Source organism: Myotis myotis, unplaced genomic scaffold (genome assembly GCF_014108235.1).
Source record: "Myotis myotis isolate mMyoMyo1 unplaced genomic scaffold, mMyoMyo1.p scaffold_m19_p_1, whole genome shotgun sequence".
In the NCBI taxonomy this organism is placed as follows: Eukaryota; Metazoa; Chordata; class Mammalia; order Chiroptera; family Vespertilionidae; genus Myotis; species Myotis myotis.
Genome location: NW_023416313.1, coordinates 159,218,446 through 159,234,600, shown reverse-complemented (window position 1 = coordinate 159,234,600; position 16,155 = coordinate 159,218,446). Strand labels below are relative to the sequence as shown.

The 16,155-nt window shown below is 51.8% G+C and overlaps 2 protein-coding genes and 1 pseudogene across 3 annotated transcripts in view; 2 read left to right on the top strand and 1 right to left on the bottom strand.

Moving 5' to 3' along the window:
- DNAJC17 (DnaJ heat shock protein family (Hsp40) member C17) overlaps positions 1 to 705 on the top strand; it is a 41,133-nt gene extending 40,428 nt beyond the window's left edge. Inside the window, exon 11 of one of the 2 annotated variants that reach the window (XM_036297588.1) lies at positions 525 to 705. In XM_036297588.1, coding sequence (XP_036153481.1) covers positions 525 to 647 — 123 coding nt within the window. In that variant the 3' untranslated portion in view covers positions 648 to 705. Of the gene's footprint in view, positions 1 to 106 lie in introns of both variants that reach the window. The other variant, XM_036297595.1, reaches the window with a different exon arrangement.
- A 173-nt stretch (positions 706 to 878) lies between these two features.
- On the bottom strand, positions 879 to 5,043 carry GCHFR (GTP cyclohydrolase I feedback regulator). The gene is made up of 3 exons (XM_036297656.1): positions 4,828 to 5,043; positions 2,490 to 2,584; positions 879 to 1,280 (listed from the first exon to the last, which is right to left on the bottom strand). Exons 1-3 carry the CDS (start codon positions 4,861 to 4,863, stop codon positions 1,157 to 1,159), a joined length of 255 nt encoding a protein of 84 aa, XP_036153549.1. The 5' UTR covers positions 4,864 to 5,043; the 3' UTR covers positions 879 to 1,156.
- A 2,570-nt stretch (positions 5,044 to 7,613) lies between these two features.
- Positions 7,614 to 16,155, top strand: part of LOC118675078 — a 13,190-nt pseudogene continuing 4,648 nt past the window's right edge.

Genomic DNA, 16,155 nt, shown 5'->3' with positions numbered 1-16,155 from the left:
CTGCTGGCAAGATCATACAGGAAAGAGCTGCAGGCCCTACCCTCCAGGAGCCCTGGTGTGTGTTTTTAGGAGGCAGGCCAGCTTCATGCTTGTTTCTCTCTTTTAGGCTGAGGTTGACTGAGGCTGTGTGTGGGGCAGGGCTTCCTTCTCCTGTGACCTCAGCAGGAGCCGGTCCACAGGCAGATGGACAGCTGGGAGGGCGCAGTGCTCCCGCCTCCACCTGGCAGAGCAGAGCTGGTTTCTAAACCTCTGACAACTCCCCTTCCCTGGAAACCTGTGAGGAGCAGAAGCTGGGGCAGAGGCTGAGGACACGAAGGGAAAGCTGAACCGGCGCTGGCTGGAGAGGGAGGGGAGGTACTGGTTGGAAGCTGGTCCGGAGGCCCACGGTCTGCTTGCTCTGAAGGAACTTGATGAACTGGGCTTGTAGGTCCTCCCCGGTCCTTCTCCTCCTGGGCACCGTTCTTCTCGACTCTTGACTAGCTCTGCCCAGGCCCTGCCCTCCTTCTCCCTCCTCTGTCCCCCAGGACTCAGTGGTGTCCGAGAGGGACTACGAAAGCCTCGTCATGATGCGCATGCGCCAAGCAGCTGAGCGGCAGCAGCTGATCGCCCAGATGCAGCAGGAGGACAAGGTGGGGCAGCTGACGTAGCATCCAGCCCACCACCCCCAGCCCCTTGCACTAATAAACTTTTTTTTTTTTAAGTCTACCTCTGTTGCATATATAGGCGTAGGAAGCTGGCCTGTCCAGTGTGGCCTGGGTCCTGGGCTCTGCCTCAGAGGCTCCGCCCAGGCCGGCTCCCCCCCGCCCCTCCCCGGCAGTGGACAGACCCCAGGGAGGTGCTCCACTTGCTGAGAGTCCCTGCACGCACGGAGCTTAGAATCAACCAGTCATCACGGCCCTTTATTGGCTTAGCCTGGCTCTTGCCAGCCCCTCAGCCTGCCCATGAGCATGGACTCCTCCAGAACCCTCACCAGCTGGAAGGTGGAGGGGCAGCTGGGAGCAGGTTTCAGAGGCCATTCACTGCCCAGTGGTGCTGGTCCAAGGGAAGTGACAGTTTGGGAAGAGGGGCAGGGCAGTGAGTGAGGCGGGGCTTGGGATCAGGACCCACAGGCAACCACTCAGAGACGGGGTGCCCTGTCCACGCCTCACAGTGAGGGTCACTCCTTGTGCAGGCACCACACCAGCGTCTGGCCCACCCCTGTCATGCTCAGCACACGGAAGCCCCTGCGTTCCAGCTTGTCCAGGACTATTCGAGGAGGGTCACTGACGTAGTACTCGTAGCTGCGAACAGATGGAGAGGGGCAGCGTGAGGGGGCCACCGTGCAGGCGTCCCCTACAAAGCTAGTACCTGCTGAAGGCCACACCTGGTCGGGAATGCTCGTGACAGTGACTGACACTGGCTGGTGTCTTCCAGGTGCCGGGCTGGGTGCACGTTCCCTGACCCTCCCCTGCTGACCATTAGCTCCTTTATTCCTCCCAACAACCTGAGGAAGGCACCATTATTGTTTCCATTTTGTAAATGAGAAAACAGAGGGCTTAAGTGGCTTTCCCAATGTCATAAGACGGGGCTGACAGCCCCACGTGCCCTAGGCTGCTGCACTGTTCAGGAAGAATGGCTGCTCCCCAAGGTCCTCACCTAGCCTCCGCCCCTCCTCCTGCCTAGCCTGCCCTCCAGTCCTGGGGCCATGGCTTGACCCCCAATGGTTCCTGGCTCTGGGCGCCTCTCCCCAGCACAGAGAATGCGCTTTTCCTTCTTTCAGGGTGAATTGATTCTAAAAGGCCATCACATAGGTAAAGGGCATGAGCTCCAAGCTGGGCATCTCCATACCAAAGGCAAATGGATGGGGTTGGCTTCCACCCTCCCACCCTGACCCAAGGGGCTGACACCAGCTCACCTCCTCTTTGCTGCCCCCTTTGAATGGGGCTCATTCTGGGGACCCTTCTAAGGAGTCCCGCCTGTGACGCAGGTTCTCCCTGCCTATGGGGCATGAATGGGAGGGCAGAAAAGGAAGCAGCACTCAGTGTTCAAGCTCAGGACTAGTGTGAAGAAAAGAGGTGGCCAAGTACGCAGGCTGCTGGCTGAGCTGCCCGCTCCCGGCTTTAGGGCTTAGCTTTGTTAACCAGCCAGCTCTTCAAGACAGAAACCTTTTCTCTGTGCCTGTCTTTGCCACGTAAGGTCCAGCTTGGAGATAGGGGCAGCGCAGGGAATAGTTTACGTCCATAGTCCTATCTCTAGGACTGGACTCTGTCCTGGGACTTTGTCCTGGGACTTGACTTTGTGAGCTCCCTTATGAAGGGAGGGCGGTGGGAGAGCCTCAGAGCAAGCCTGGGGGGCTGTGAGGCTGCAGGCGGACTGGCCCTGTAAGGACAGCACCCAGGAGGCAGGCAGGAGGTCTGAGGTTGGGCAGTGGCATTGTCCCTCGTCTTGGTGGTGTGTGACGGGGACGGACGGGTCCAGGGGAAAGGATACTTACGAATGCAACTACTTACAAGTTGTTCCCCAGGACGCCTCTTTTTGAGGCCCCCAAATGCTCCATCAGCTCTGGATCGGAGTACTCGTCGCCCACCATGGTGGGACCCACCTCCTGCAAGGTAAGCCACAGTGATGCTTGGCTGGCTGCCAGGGGGAGGTAGCCGGTCTTGCCGCTCCTTCCTCCCTGCCTGCTGGTCCTGAGCCAGCTTAGATAAAGGTTGGAGGGTTGGTGAGCGCCCTGAGGGCTGAGAACACTCTGGAAAAGGTGAAGCCAGACAGTGTGAGGCTTCTCTCACCTCCAAGAGGAGCTGGGCAGTGTCTGAGCTGGCACCTACGTGCCTGGCACCACCCACCACCGTGTTTGGTGTGTGTCACAGTCAGCTGGAGAGCAGAGAAATGAAAGCCTGGCCACATAAAATCTTGAACGGCAATGTCGGTAGCAGTATTATTCATAATCGTCAAAAGTGGAAACAGCCTAAATGTTTTTCGGCTGCTGATGGGTAGATGAAATGTGGCATATCCATATGATGGGATCTTAATTGCAATAAAAAGGAATGAGCACATGCATACTGCAATGTAGGTGAACCTGGAAAGCCTTACGTAAGTGAAAGACGCCAGATACGTGACCACATATTAGGGCAGAGAGTAGATTAGTGCTTACCTGGGGCTGGGGGCCTGGGGGCGGGCGGTGATGAGAAGTGACTGCTAAGGTGATGGGAATGTTCTAAAATTGATTAAGATGATGGTTTTGAATATGCTTAAAAAACCCAGTGTTGAATTGTACACATTAAATCGGTGAATGCTGTGGTTTGTGTTTTACATAGCAATAAAGCTGGCCTATTTTTAAAAGTCACCTGAAGAGCACTGAACCCCCACGCCCGGGCTTAGCGTGCTGAGAGGTCTGGGACGGGGCCCAGGAGCCCACATTTAACAACTGCGCCAGTGACTGGTTCTCGGACCACTGCCCTGGGCACGGCCAGGACCCGTCCTGTGGTGGCCGCCAGTTTCCCTCACACCCAGGGAGCTGCTTACCCGACGGGGCACATCCCTGGGGAGTGAAGAGGCAGAGGAGCATCCTGCCCAGCCGAGGACCCAGTCATATTCCGAAGCTAAAAAGGCCCCCCCCCCCCCCCCCAGCCAGCACCTTCTTAGGCAGGAAACTGCACCCGAAGGAGGGTGACTTTTGACGCCTGAATGGTGTTCTCCCCTTTCTTCTTTTTCTTTTTGTTTGTTTTCTTTTTTTTTTTTTTCTTTTCTTAAAATATATTTTATTGATTCTTCACAGAGAGGAAGGGCGAGAGATAGAGAGTCAGAAACATCGATGAGAGAGAAACATCGATCAGCTGCCTCCTGCACATCTCCCACTGGGGATATGCCCGCAACCCAGGCACATGCCCTTGACTGGAATCGAACCTGGGACCTTTCAGTCCGCAGGCCGACGCTCTGTCCACTGAGCCAAACCAGTTTCGGCTTTGTTTGTTTTCTTAATATCCTCACCCGAGGATATTTTTCCATTGATTTTTAGAGCGAGTGGAAGAGAGAGGGAAAGACAGAAATACCGATATGAGGGAAACACATGGATTGGTTGCCTCCTGCACACGCCCAGACCAGGGCTGGGGCTGGGGAGGAGCCTGCAAAGAGGTATGTGCCCTTGCCCTGAATGAACCCAGGACCCTTCAGTCCGCAGGCCGACTGGCTAGGGCCCCTCTTCCTTCTTGAGCAGGAAGAGTTTTGTTTTTTTCTTTTCCTTTCCTAAGGCCTTAGGGGCAACTCTCCCTGGAAGTGCTTAAGGGTGCAGCTACAGGCCGTGGGTGGGTCAGGCACTGGGCATAGGTGTTTCAGCATCTTAGCACGTCCTTTTCCAAACCGCTCTTCCGCAGGTTACTACGCCCCCGCACCCCAACCCCCTGCGGAGCGGCTCCGTGTAGGGCAGTGGGTGCTGCACGTGTGAGGCCAGGGTTTCCCGTGGACAGGTGGGAGCAGCCGCAAAGCCCATGCTCGCTGGGTCGCGGGGACGCACGCACCTGGCCTCCTTCGCGCCCCGGGGGCGCCAGGACGGCCAGAGCTACGAGTTCCGCGATCTGGGCAGAGTCGGATCCCCAGCCTCCCGCCCCGAGGCCCGAGGGGGTGTGTCCGGACACTTTCCGGCCCTGCACCCCTCCCTCCCCGAGGCCCGAGGGGGTGTGTCCGGACACTTCCCGGCCCTGCACCCCTCCCTCCCCGAGGCCCGAGGGGGTGTGTCCGGACACTTTCCGGCCCTGCACCGCGGGCGCTGCCCAAGAGGGAGGCGCCCAAGTGCGGCCGCAGTCCCCGAGGCCCGGCGGCCCCCACGCCACTGGCCAGGCGGGTACTCACCATGCGGATCTGGGTGCTGATGAGCACGTAGGGCATGGTGCGCGCTTCCCGGCCGGACTCCCAGCGTGGGCTTGGGATTTGGTGTCCACGCCAGCCCCTCGGCTCCGGGACTGCGATCGGTCGCCCCGGGTCCGTACTCCGGCTCCGGCCTCTGGCTCTGCCAATCTCGCAGCGCCCGGCCCGTGACGGTGGCGGCGGCCAATCAGGAGCGGGCGCCCGTGACGCCCCCCCCCCCCCCCCCCCGCACCCGGCGATTCAGGGCCCACCCCTACCCCGGGGCTGTGGGGGCCGCTCGGGCACCCGCTGCCTGAAGGCGCCAAGCGTTGACCTTGCACCCTCTGACTGCAACACCGCCAGGAAGGTTCCAAAGTCCTGCTGGCCTCCTCTCCGTCCCGCGAAGCCGAGCAGGGAGCACACGGCCACCCGCTGAAGCCTCCCAAGCTCCGGCCGCTGCACCCAGGGACGCCTCCCACTTCCCATCCGCAGGACACGTCCCCCGGAGTCTTCAGCGGAGGAAATTCAGGGGGAGGAGGCTTGTGGCTACAGCTGAAGCACCACCTGGGGTGCGCGCGTTTCCGCCGCCCTAATTCCTAGCACTGTGGCTGGACCTTGCATTTCTGGGCGCTGTAGGTAAATCTGTAAAGGAACTGAGCGCTTGGCTACGTGCCAAGCCTGGAGGGACTTGACCCAACAGAATTTGGCCTTCAGTTCGGAGAGATTTCTGCGAAGCTAGAGAGACTGGTACAAGCAGAGATCACAAGGCAACACCTGGGGCAAAGGAAACCACTTCCCCGCACCAGTCATCAAGGAGAGGGCCGCGAGTTCACTCCGTGCGTGCACGCCCTCATCTGGGTGTAGCAAAATCAGACAACTCAACATTCTTTGTCTTCTTGTGATTGGTTCTTTGAAAATAAATAAAGTAAAACGTACCTGGCTGGTGCTGTTCAGTGGTTAGAGCGTCGGCCCCGCTGACCAAAGGGTTGTGGGTTCGATTCCCCGTCAAGGGCAGGTACCTGGGTTGCCGGTTCAATTGGGGGACAGGCTGTCCCTGTGTCTCTCACGTGGATGTCTCTCCCCCTCCCTCACTCCCTTAATGGAAAAGATATCCTCCCGCGAGGATTAACAACAAAAAGCAAACAAAACAGCCTGTAACCTTCCAGGCCAGCGATTGAAAACCCCTGACTTTACTGAAGGACTCGCAAATGTGAAAAGAGCTGTACAGGAAATGGGGAGTTATAATTCTCCAGGATTCTTATTGGTTTAATGTATTTTCTGTACCCTCCACTGTCCCCCAGGGTTAATAATCTAGCTAGAGAGATAAGACAGACATATTCATGCTTAACAAAGGATTTGTTAAATTGTCAAAGGATGACTGCCCAGGACATATAAAGAACTACAAATCAATGAGAATAAGATAAATCAATAGAAGAAACACTGGGCAAATGACTAGGCACTTTTCAAGAGGGAATGGGAATGGCCAATAAACATATAGCATGATGTTCAATATCATTAGAAACCCAAGGAATGCAAATTAAGCTACACTTTAAACCACAATGACATACTATTTTAATGATTTGCAAAAAAAATAAGTGAACATCAAGTATTGGTGAAGGTATCTAACAAACGGAAACACTCCTGCCTGTTGGGACTGCAAACTGCAATTACTTGCACGTTGGAAAACAACTGGGCATCTTCTGGTGAAGCTGAAGTATGCATTCCCTGTGACCAGCCTAGCCTCTCACGAAACCTCAGGAGAGCTCACTGACACCACCATGGGAATCCATGCACAGAATGTTCATAACAGCACTGCCTGAAACTAGCAAAACACTGGGAACAGCTCTATGTCCATCAAAAGTGGAATATGTTTTTGGTTGATTCTGTTAACAAAAGTTCCAAAAGAAATTAAGAGAGTTTTATTCCTATGTGATTTGCAAATCAGACAACATAGCTCTAGGTATAAACCAAAGACACGCTCTGAGGTGGGAGGAGGAGAACAGAGTTTTTAAAAGATATAAGCTGCTAGCAGCTGATCATCAAAGAGATGGGTTTTAGGAGAAACAAGACCATAAACTTACATCATTTCTCAATTGGAGGCAATTGGACTTTCAACAGTGGCCGACTCAGGGCTCAGCAAGTGGGGCTGTGATACAAGAACAATGGGTAACCGAAGTTTAGGCATTTGTCAGTGTTCTACTTGTAGAACAAAAGCTTTTGGGTTACTTATCAACAGATAAGTTCTGCAGGCAGTTTTCAAATCCAAGGACGAGAGCCATGCTCTAGAAGCGGCCTCAGACTTCAAACTGCAAAACTCCAAATGTTGGGCCACCAGTTATGATATAAGCCCTCAATCCATAAGATGGAAACTATAGCAATGAAAATGCTCAGTAGCCGGAACCTGTTTGGCTCAGTGGATAGAGTGTTGGCCTGCGGACTGAAGGGGCCCAGGTTCGATTCCGGTCAAGGGCATGTACCTGGGTTGCGGGCACTTCCCCAGTGGGGGATGTGCAGGAGGCAGCTGATCGATGTTTCTCTCATCGATGTTTCTAACTCTCTATCTCTCTCCCTTCTCTCTGTAAAAAATCAATAAAATATATTTTTAAAAAAAAAAAAGAAAGAAAATGCTCAGTGAAAAAGCAAACCTTGAAAAAAATATAGAAAGCAAACCTTGGGAAAATATAAAACAATTCTATTTACATGAAGTTCATGAACTTGCAAAACTCGGCAATATACTGTTTGGAGATAAAAACAGAGATGGTCAAATTATAAAGAAAAGTAAGAGAATGATAATGGTTAGTTCGGGGTAGGGGTTATCTTGGAGAGCAGGGAAAGGGATGGGATGGGGGAAGATGCAGGCGTTTTAAACGGCAAAAGTGAAGAGCCCTGAGCAAGTGCTCCCTGCAGAGCGTAGGACCCCCCAGAGGCCTCTCACTGCTCCTGGCTGCGGCACCGGTGCCAGAGCCGCGCACGGCCGGAGTCAGGCCAGCTGGACCGGGAAGAGGACAAACATGCTCCCAGGGACCACCCCACAGGCTTCCTCTCCAGCCTCCTGAGGACCCGGGCTGCCTGAGCAGGCAGAGGCTGAAGGTGTTCGGTGGGGCTCTCCAGGAGGCTCTAAGCACTACAGATACCACTGGTTTTCCAAGAAGCTGTTCAAGGGCTCTGGCTACCGCTGCACCTGCATCACCCACAAGATGGACCCCCATCATCAGCAAGGTGGCAGCCAGATCGGACTCAGCCAGCCCCGCAGCCAGCCCCGGCTGCCCGGCTGCTGCCCTGAGAGCTTGCCCTGTGGGCGAGCACCTGTGAGGTGTCCTACCGAAGGTGGGAGGATGGCTCATCTGCATCCCGTAGGAGGAGGCCCTGCTGATTGCCTCCTATGGGTTCCTCGCCTGCAAGAACCAAATGATGCTGGGAGCAGCCCCTGCAAGAACTACGGGATGGCCTCTCCAGGGAGCTGCCCTGCCAGCCCCACCCGACCCGCTGTACCCTACAGCCGTGACAGCAGGCCAGGCCACAGCATACCTCAACCTGGGGCCTGTACTTTTTTTTTTTTTTTTTAATATATTTTATTGATATTTTACAGAGAGGAAGGGAGAGTGATAGAGAGTTAGAAACATCGATGAGAGAGAAACATCGATCAGCTGCCTCCTGCACATCTCCTACTGGGGATATGCCCGCAACCCAGGTACATGCCCTTGACCGGAATCGAACCTGGGACCTTTCAGTCCACAGGCCGACGCTCTATCCACTGAGCCAAACCGGTTTCGGCTGGGGCCTGTACTTTAAATGAAGAGCTATTCATATATCAATATCGATATCTCTATATCTATCTATCTATCTATCTATCTATCTATCTATCTATCAGTTTTTGTTGTTGTTAATCCTCACCTGAGGATATTTTTCCATTGATTTTTAGAGAGAGAGTGGAAGGGAGGGAGAGACAGAGAGAGAGAAGCATCAATGTGAGAAGGATACATCGATTGGTTGTCTCCTGCATGTGCCCCAACCAGGGCTAGGGATCGAGCTTGCAACGAGGTACGTCCGGAATCAAACCCAGAACCTTCAGTCTGTGGGCCAAAGCTCCGTCCACTGAGCCAAACTGTCTAGGACGATAAACATAGGGATAGAGACAGAGGTAGAGATAGAGAGATAGAGAGATAGAGGTGTGTTTTTTTTAAGAAAAGGGGACAAAAGAAACCTAAAGATTTTTAAAAGAAAAAGGTTCTTTAAGGTGCTGCTTGGAAGCGACCTCCCAGGTGCCTTTGGAGAGAGCTGTACCTTCAGTCTGGGAGCCAGTGTCTGCCTATGGGAGGGAGCGGTTAAGGCCGGGCCCGACCGAGTGAGGTGGGAGAAGCTTGGCCAGCACCTCGAGAAGATGTGAGAGGGCCCCGGCCGGTTTGGCTCAGTGGATAGAGCATAGGCCTGCAGACTGAAGGGTCCAAGGTTCAACTCCGGTCAGGGCACATGCCTGGGTTGCTGGTTTGATCTCCAGTGGGGGGTGTGCAGGAGGCAGCTAATCAATGATTCTCTTTCATCATTGATGTTTCTCTCTCCCACTCTCTTTCCCTTCCTCTCTGAAATCAATAGAAACAGGGGCACTCAAGCCTGGACTTAGCTCCTGTTGCCTAATCTTCACTTTGATTTTTCCAATGAGATCCTGGCCATAGAGTGAGTTCTGTCCTAAGCAGTTTTTCTTCAAATCATCACGTGTTTCTAATTCTATCCTAAGGGGCCTGTTGATATAGCTTCCCAGCCAGGAATCTGAAGCTTTTGGTTTTGGGGGTCAGGGCAGTAGGGCAGGGGTTGGAGGTACTCGAGCTGCGATGGAAGGGTACTTTGCTTTGCGAGGTGCACTCTGTGTGCCAGTGTGGCGAATAACTGGGGGTAATTTACAATAGAATTTTAGGGCCCACAGAGTATCCACTGGGTACTTTTGTTTTTAGGCCCAAACCCTCCTTTTTGAAACCACATCAAAGTCCTAATGCTGCTGCCATTATCCCTCTGAGAGCTGGCACAGAAGCTCAGGGAGCTCCAGGTCCTGTGTTACTGCTTCTTTTTAAAGCACAACACTTCTCTCTAACTCCTCCCACTCCTCTCTGCTCGGTTGGGTCAAGGAGCGACCCTATTCTCTAGAAGGAGAGTTCTCGGTCACTGTGCAATATGGCCTCCTGGTCTGGTCGTGTGTGTGTGTGTGTGTGTGTGTGTGTGTGTGTGTAGGTGTGTGTGTGGTGTGTGTGTGTAGGTGTGTGTGTGTGTGTGTGTGTAGGTGTGTGTGTGTGGTGTGTGTGTGTGTGTGTAGGTGTGTGGTGTGTGTGTGTGTGTAGGTGTGTGTGTGTGTGTAGGTGTGTGTGTGTGTGTGTGTGTAGGTGTGTGTGTGTGTAGGTGTGTGTGTGTGTAGGTGTGTGTGTGTGTAGGTGTGTGGTGTGTGTGTGTGTGTAGGTGTGTGTGTGTGTGTGTGTGTGTGTGTGTGTGTGTAGGTGTGTGTGTGTGTGTGTGTGTGTGTGTGTGTGTGTGTAGGTGTGTGTGTGTGTGTGTGTGTGTGTGTGTAGGTGTGTGTGTGGTGTGTGTGTGTGTAGGTGTGTGTGTGTGTGTGTGTGTGTGTTGGTGTGTGTGTGTTTGTGTGTGTGTGTGTGTAGGTGTGTGTGTGTAGGTGTGTGTGTGGTGTGTGTGTGTGTGTGTGTGTTGTGTGTGTGTGTGTGTAGGTGTGTGTGTGTGGTGGTGTGTGTGTGTGTAGGTGTGTGTGGTGTGTGTGTGTGTGTGTGTAGGTTGTGTGTGTGTGTCGGTTGTGTGTGTGTGTGTGTGTAGGTGTGTGTGTGGTGTGTGTGTGTGTAGGTGTGTGGTGTGTGTGTGTGTGTGTGTAGTGTGTGTGTGTGTTAGGTGTGTGTGTGGTGTGTGTGTGTGTGTAGGTGTGTGTGTGGTGTAGGTGTGTGTGTGGTGTGTGTGTGTGTGTGTAGGTGTGTGTGGTGTGTGTGTGTGTTTGTGTGTAGGTGTGTGTGTGTGTAGGTGTGTAGTGTGGTGTGTGTGTGTGTATGTGTGTGTGTGTGTAGTGTGTGTGTGTGTTGGTGTGTGTGTGGTGTGTGTGTGTGTGTGTGTAGGGTGTGTTGTGGTGTGTAGGTTGTGGTGTGTGTGTGTAGGTGTGTGTGTGTGTAGGTGTGTGTGTGGTGTGTGTGTGTGTAGGTGTGTGTGGTGTGTGTGTAGGTGTGTGTGTGTTGTGTGTGTGTGTGTGTGTCGGTGTGTGTGTGTGTAGTGTGTGTGTGTGTGTGTAGGTGTGTGTGGTGTGTGTGTGGGTGGTGTGTGTGTGTGTAGGTGTGTGTGGTGTAGGTGTGTGTGTGTGTAGGTGTGTGGTGGTGTGTGTGTGTGTAGGTGTAGGTGTGTGTGTGTGGTGTGTGTGTGGTGTGTGTGGTGTTGTGTGTGTGTGTGTGGTGTGTGTGTGTGTGTGTGTGTAGGGTGTGTGTGTAGTGTGTGTTGTGTGCGTGTGTAGGTGTGTGTGTGTCGGTGTGTGTGTGGTGTGTGTGTGTGTAGGTGTGTGTGTGTGTAGGTGTGTGTGTGTGTAGTGTGTGTGTGTGTAGGTGTGTGTTGTGTGTGTGTAGGTGTGTGTGTGTGTGTGTGTGTGTGGTGTGTGGTGTGTGTAGGTGGTGTGTGTGTGTAGGTGTGTGTGTGTGTGTGTGTGTGTGTGTAGGTGTGTGTGTGGTGTGTGTGTTTGTGTGTGTAGGTGTGTGTGTGTAGGGTGTGTGTGTGTAGGTGTGTGTGTGTGTAGTGTGTGTGTGGTGTGTGTGTGTGTGTGTGTGTGTGTAGGTGTGTGTGGTGTGTGTGTGTGTGTAGGTGTGTGTGTGTAGGTGTGTGTGTGTGTAGTGTGTGTGTGTGTGTGTAGGTGTGTGTGTGGTGTGTGTGTGTGTGTAGGTGTGTGTGTGTAGGTGTGTGTGTGTAGGTGTGTGGTGTGTGTGTGTGTGTGTGTAGGTGTGTGTGTGTGTGTGTGTGTGTAGGTGTGTGTGTGTGTGTAGGTGTGTGTGTGTGTGTGTGTGTGTGTGTGTGTGTGTGTGTGTAGGTGTGTGTGTGTGTAGGTGTGTGTGTGGTGTGTGTGTGTGTAGGTGTGTGTGTGTGTGTAGGTGTGTGTGTGTGTAGGTGTGTGTGTGGTGTGTGTGTGTGTGTGTGTAGGTGTGTGTGTGTGTGTGTGTGTGTAGGTGTGTGTGTGGTGTGTGTGTGTGTGTAGGTGTGTGGTGTGTGTGTGTGTGTAGGTGTGTGTGTGTGTAGGTGTGTGTGTGGTGTGTGTGTGTGTAGGTGTGTGTGTGTGTGTAGGTTGTGTGTGTGTAGGTGTGTGTGGTGTGTGTGTGTAGGTGTGTGTGTGTGTGTAGGTGTGTGTGTGTGTAGGTGTGTGTGTGGTGTGTGTGTGTAGGTGTGTGTGTGTAGGTGTGTGTGTGTGTAGGTGTGTGTGTGTGTAGGTGTGTGTGTGTGTGTGTGTGTGTAGGTGTGTGTGTGTGGTGTGTGTGTGTGTGTAGGTGTGTGGTGTGTGTGTGTGTAGGTGTGTGTGTGTGTAGGTGTGTGGTGTGTGTGTGTGTGTGTGTGTGTGTGTGTGTGTGTGTAGGTGTGTGTGTGTGTAGGTGTGTGTGTGTGTAGGTGTGTGTGTGTGTAGGTGTGTGTGTGGTGTGTGTGTGTGTGTGTGTAGGTGTGTGTGTGTGTGTGTGTGTGTAGGTGTGTGTGTGGTGTGTGTGTGGTGTGTGTGTGTGTAGGTGTGTGTGTGTGTGTGTGTGTGTGTGTGTGTAGGTGTGTGTGTGTGTGTGTGTGTGTGTGGTGTGTGTGTGTGTAGGTGTGTGTGTGTGTGTGTAGGTGTGTGTGTGTGTAGGTGTGTGTGTGGTGTGTGTGTGTGTGTGTGTAGGTGTGTGTGTGGTGTGTGTGTGTGTAGGTGTGTGTGTGTAGAACTGGCCCTCAGAACCTCCTGAGCTCTGGTGGGCTGAGGGAGCCATCTGTCCGCGGGCCTGGGGCTGGCTGCTCGGCCTTGCAGGTATCCCTGGCTCCTGGCTGAGCGGGAGGAAGCCCCAAGTTCTGCAGGGTTCGTTGTGCTCTTGCAGGGCTGACACTACAAACCAAACATGGGGCGTAGTTTCCCCTGGTGCTCAGAGCTCCCCTGGGAGAGGCTGCTGTCCCTCTCAGTGCAATCCGAGTTTGTCTGTAGACTTGTGCAATATTTACTGTTCTGAGTTGAGAAAAATGGGAAACTGCCTTTGGTTTCTCAGTGACATTAGGAGGGTGCTCAGAAGGCCTTAAGTTCTCAAACCTAAAGCACCTTTAAAAGGGCATAGCTAAACATCTGGCCAATCTGGCTACCCCTCTGCTACTGCCTTTGGATGGTGGCCTTATCCTTGTGACTAACCTTGAAGGTAGCCGCTGTCAACCTTGTTCATCTCATGGCACACATAGACTAAGCACTAAAATTCTGCCGCACACCAAGTGACATATTATATTTTTGGTTGATCTGGCAAAAAAAAAAAATAGGTATGATTTTGATTCATTCAGACTGGACAGCTATTGTTGTATTGGCTGGTGTAATTTTTTATTTGACAATCTAAGGGAAAAGAGGTCAGTGTTCCTAACTAAATAGGTATTGCAGGTTTTAAAAAAAATAGATATGTATATTTTTTTTTTTTAAATATATTTTATTGATTTTTTACAGAGAGGAAGGGAGAGAGATAGAGAGTTAGAAACATCGATGAGAGAGAAACATCGATCAGCTGCCTCCTGCACATCTCCCACTGGGGATGTGCCCGCAACCCAGGTACATGCCCTTGACCGGAATCGAACCTGGGACCTTTCAGTCTGCAGGCTGACGCTCTATCCACTGAGCCAAACCGGTTTTGGCTAGATATGTATATTTTTTATTGATTTCAGAGAGGAAGGAAGAGAGAAAGAGAAACATCAATGATGAGGGAATCATTGATCGGCTGCCTCCTGCACGGCCCCTACTGGGGATCCAGCTGGCAACCCAGGCATGTACCCTGACCGGAACTGAACCCGGGATCCTTCAGTCCACAGGCGGATGCTCTATCCACTGAGCCAAACCAGCTAAGGCAGGTTTTAAAAATTCTTGTGGCACATGGGTTGAAGATTGCTGTCCCGAGGCATCAGGCATGTTGCCTCTCTTGGATGAGCCGGATAAGTGAAGGTGTTCTGTTCTGAGAGCAGAATAGGAGTGTGGGGTCTGTCTGCTCTCCTCTCCCCCCCTCCCCTCCCCTCCCTGCCCCCCCCTCCCCTCTCCTCCCCTCCGCTCCCCTCTCTCAGGCTGGGCTGTGGGACCTGGGGAGGAGACAGAGGCCAGTGCACATCTCAGGCTGCCAGGGCTTTATTACACTTGAAAAACTGGTCTGCAGATGCAGCATAAGATAGAGCTTTATCAGGAACCACCCACCCCACTGCTGATTACCCTGGCAGCCTCACCCAGATGACATCTTTAATATCCAGAGGGAAATGAATTCCCTCGCTTGGTCTGCCCATCTGGCCTTGCCTCTTGCCATAGTCAGTTTATCTAGCAGATCTTCCTCCCCTGTAAATAGAGGAGAAATTGTGCTTTCACAACACAGCTTTTCATTAAAGTGGCAGGGCCTGGGCATTGTCATTCCTTCTTTCCTTCCTTCCTCTCTTCAGCTTTTATGGATGGCTTCTGCATTAGAGTTGTGCGAGGCACGGTGACATGGAGATGAATCAGGCATGCACCCCGTCCTAGAACAGTGAGCCGTCCAGTGAGGTTGTCAACGTAAGAAACATTCAAACCCATAGAGAATTTTTGTGAGTTCATCTGAGGCAAACCGTTGACAATTGCCAGGAAGCAAAATCTCAATGGATTGAGATAATGCTCCGGAGAATGGCAGTTTTGCACCTTATTTTATACATTACAATCAAAAGAGGAGATGTGTGTGGGTTACATGAAATCCGTTGGTGATAGATTAGGGAGGCGGGAGAAGGCAAAGTGGGGAAACCTCTGGGGTTGGACAAAAAGTAGAACGATAGACACATGCTTCTTTCCCTGAGATGGTGCAGGATAGTTAACAGTCGGCAATTAGCTCAGGAACAATGAGGGGGTTTGTGGTCTCCGCAGAGCACTGCCTGTGCTTTGAGAGGTTCAGGAAAAGGAAAATTACTTGGACATTCTAACGGTATGTTATCGGAGATGCAGAAAGACAATAGGCAGGCTCAGTTAGGGCAAAGATGGGCCCTGTCAGGGAAGGTGCCGGCCTTGGACATGACTAGCCACCATAAACTGCTTTTAGTTAACAAATTTTCATTTCAGAACATCCTTTGTAGTTATTTTAGGTCTCTGACTTTGTACGGCCACCATGCAGGCTGCCCCTGAGCTTGCCAGTTTAGTAAGTGGCCCCTTTTTGTCCACAAGACAGAGTAGAAAGCAAGTAATCATGGAAGCAAGTGTAATGGAGGTAACCGAGCCTCAGAAGCAAAGAAAGATACAAAGATTAGTTCCACCAGAGGAAATGAATTTTTATTCCCTCCAAAATTAAGTTAATTTTTTTTCTTATTACAAAAGAAACACAAGCTCAGTTCAGAAAAAAAGTGAGAAAAAATAGGGGACAGGATATTAAAAACACACTTTCAATATGAAAGCACAACCTAAAAATAAAAGGCCAAAGTGAAAAGGCAACAATCCTTTATTGAGATAACAAAGAATACCTATTGGGGAAGCATTGATTCAGGCAGACCAGATCCTGTTCTTTTGTTTTGTTTTGTTAATCCTCACCCAATGATATCTTTCCATAGATTTTTATTTATTTATTTTTATTTATTTTTTTATTTTATTGATTTTTTACAGAGAGGAAGGGAGAGAGATAGAGAGTTAGAAACATCGATGAGAGAGAAATATCGATCAGCTGCCTCCTGCACATCTCCCACTGGGGATGTGCCCACAACCCAGGTACATGCTCTTGACCGGAATCGAACCTGGGACCCTTCAGTCTGCAGGCCAACGCTCTATCCACTGAGCCAAACTGGTTTCGGCCCCATTGATTTTTAAAGAGAGTGGAAGGAAGGAGGAGAGACAGAAGGAGAGAAAAATCAATGTGAGAGAGACACATCCAATGGTTGCCTCCTATATGCTCCCCAATCAGGGTTGGGATGGAGCCTGCAACCCAAGTACATGCCTTGATCAGAATCAAACCTGGAACCCTTCAGTCCAAGGGCTGACACTCTATTCACTGAATCAAACCAGCTAGGGGTCTTCCTTCTCTCCTTCTCCTCCTCTTCCTCCTCCTCATTCTTTTCTTCTTCAAAATAATCCTATCTAATAATAGACAAACATGGTAATTAACCATAACTTCGCTACCCTTC

Excerpts from the sequence above, each read along its gene's own strand:
- GCHFR (XM_036297656.1), bottom strand. The coding sequence starts at position 4,863 with ATGCCCTACGTGCTCATCAGCACCCAGATCCGCATG. Across the intron at positions 2,585-4,827 it reads TCAGCACCCAGATCCGCATG|GAGGTGGGTCCCACCATGGT; the intron begins GTGAGTACCCGC and ends CTTACCTTGCAG. Across the intron at positions 1,281-2,489 it reads GGCGTCCTGGGGAACAACTT|CTACGAGTACTACGTCAGTG; the intron begins GTAAGTAGTTGC and ends ATCTGTTCGCAG.